The sequence below is a fragment of the Tarenaya hassleriana genome, unplaced genomic scaffold, assembly GCF_000463585.1.
Source record: "Tarenaya hassleriana unplaced genomic scaffold, ASM46358v1 Cleome2452, whole genome shotgun sequence".
Classification (NCBI taxonomy): domain Eukaryota; kingdom Viridiplantae; phylum Streptophyta; class Magnoliopsida; order Brassicales; family Cleomaceae; genus Tarenaya; species Tarenaya hassleriana.
Window position 1 is genome coordinate 1 of NW_010965734.1, and position 1,124 is coordinate 1,124.

Sequence of the window (1,124 nt, forward strand, 5' to 3'; positions counted from 1 at the left end):
AAAAAAAAACGTCTATTTGTGAATCAATATATTAAAGAAGAGTAATATATATGTTTGTGTGTGTGTGTTATATACTTTTAAAAATAAATTAGTGTTGGAATTTTTTTACACATTTTATAATATAAATTAGAATTTCTAAAATGCTCCCATCTAAGTAATATACTTTTTTCTTCTTAAAATTTGTGTTATGTTTAATTTAAACATGTAAAAACTGGAGAATATTACACGAAAAAGAAATTGAATTGGAACTGTTGAAAGATACTTTAAAATAACAAAACAAAAGTTTTAAAAAATATATATTGGAAATAAGGAACAGTCTCTAGTGTAAGATATGATTAATTTTCATGGTCTCGTTCTCTCTTTTTCTTTTACATGCCGTATCACGTTATGATACATACATACACATTCATTTAATTAAACCGACCATAAAACCATCAACATATTCGTCTAAAAGCTCGCAGATTTTGGACACTCTGCACAAATTATTTTGATTATTCTATCATCGACATAAATAAATTCAATAAATCAATAATCGCTATTTTCTAAAAAAAATTATTATTATTATGTTCTATGAGTTGTTACTGCTACTTCTGTGTATATACATACACACGTATCTGTATGTCATTGAGTAAATTAACTAAAAAGAAGAACGCGAAAACACAATGAAACATTATTATCTTGGACATATTATTTCAAGTTTACATAGGGAACAATCTTATTCGTACCAAATTTTGAACAATAAAAAGAGTGAAATAGATGAAGATTCTACATTATTTTGCAGGCAATCTTTAGGGCAAGTCTAACGATGAATTGATCGGGGAAGAAGATACCCAAGCAGTGTTCGGCAACGCCAAAGACTAGTGAGCAACAGCCTTTCGTCATATCCTTGAAACTCAGAGTTTTGATGGCCTCTTCGCATCCGGGAACTCCCTTGAGATCTTCAAAACATTTCTCCGGGTCCGGTAAGATCGAATTGTCCGATGGCGCCGGAGATTTCGCCTCGACATTGTTATCGTTCTTGTCGTTGTTTTCGGTATTCGCGAATACACATTGTGACACTAGCAAGGCCGAGACAATTGTGAACACCAAGATCGCCCTTCTCATCGTCATTTTTTTTTTTTTTT

General features: G+C 31.4%; 1 protein-coding gene across 1 annotated transcript; it reads right to left on the reverse strand.

Moving 5' to 3' along the window:
• Positions 1–638: 638 nt before the first annotated feature.
• On the reverse strand, positions 639–1,118 carry LOC104816129. Its single transcript, XM_010544801.1, has one exon. It carries the CDS (start codon positions 1,108–1,110, stop codon positions 766–768), a length of 345 nt encoding a protein of 114 aa, XP_010543103.1. The 5' UTR covers positions 1,111–1,118; the 3' UTR covers positions 639–765.
• Between the last annotated feature and the right edge of the window lie 6 nt (positions 1,119–1,124).

Bases quoted from the DNA above. Each gene is read 5' to 3' on its own strand.
- LOC104816129 (XM_010544801.1), bottom strand. From the start codon at position 1,110: ATGACGATGAGAAGGGCGATCTTGGTGTTCACAATTGTCTCGGCCTTG.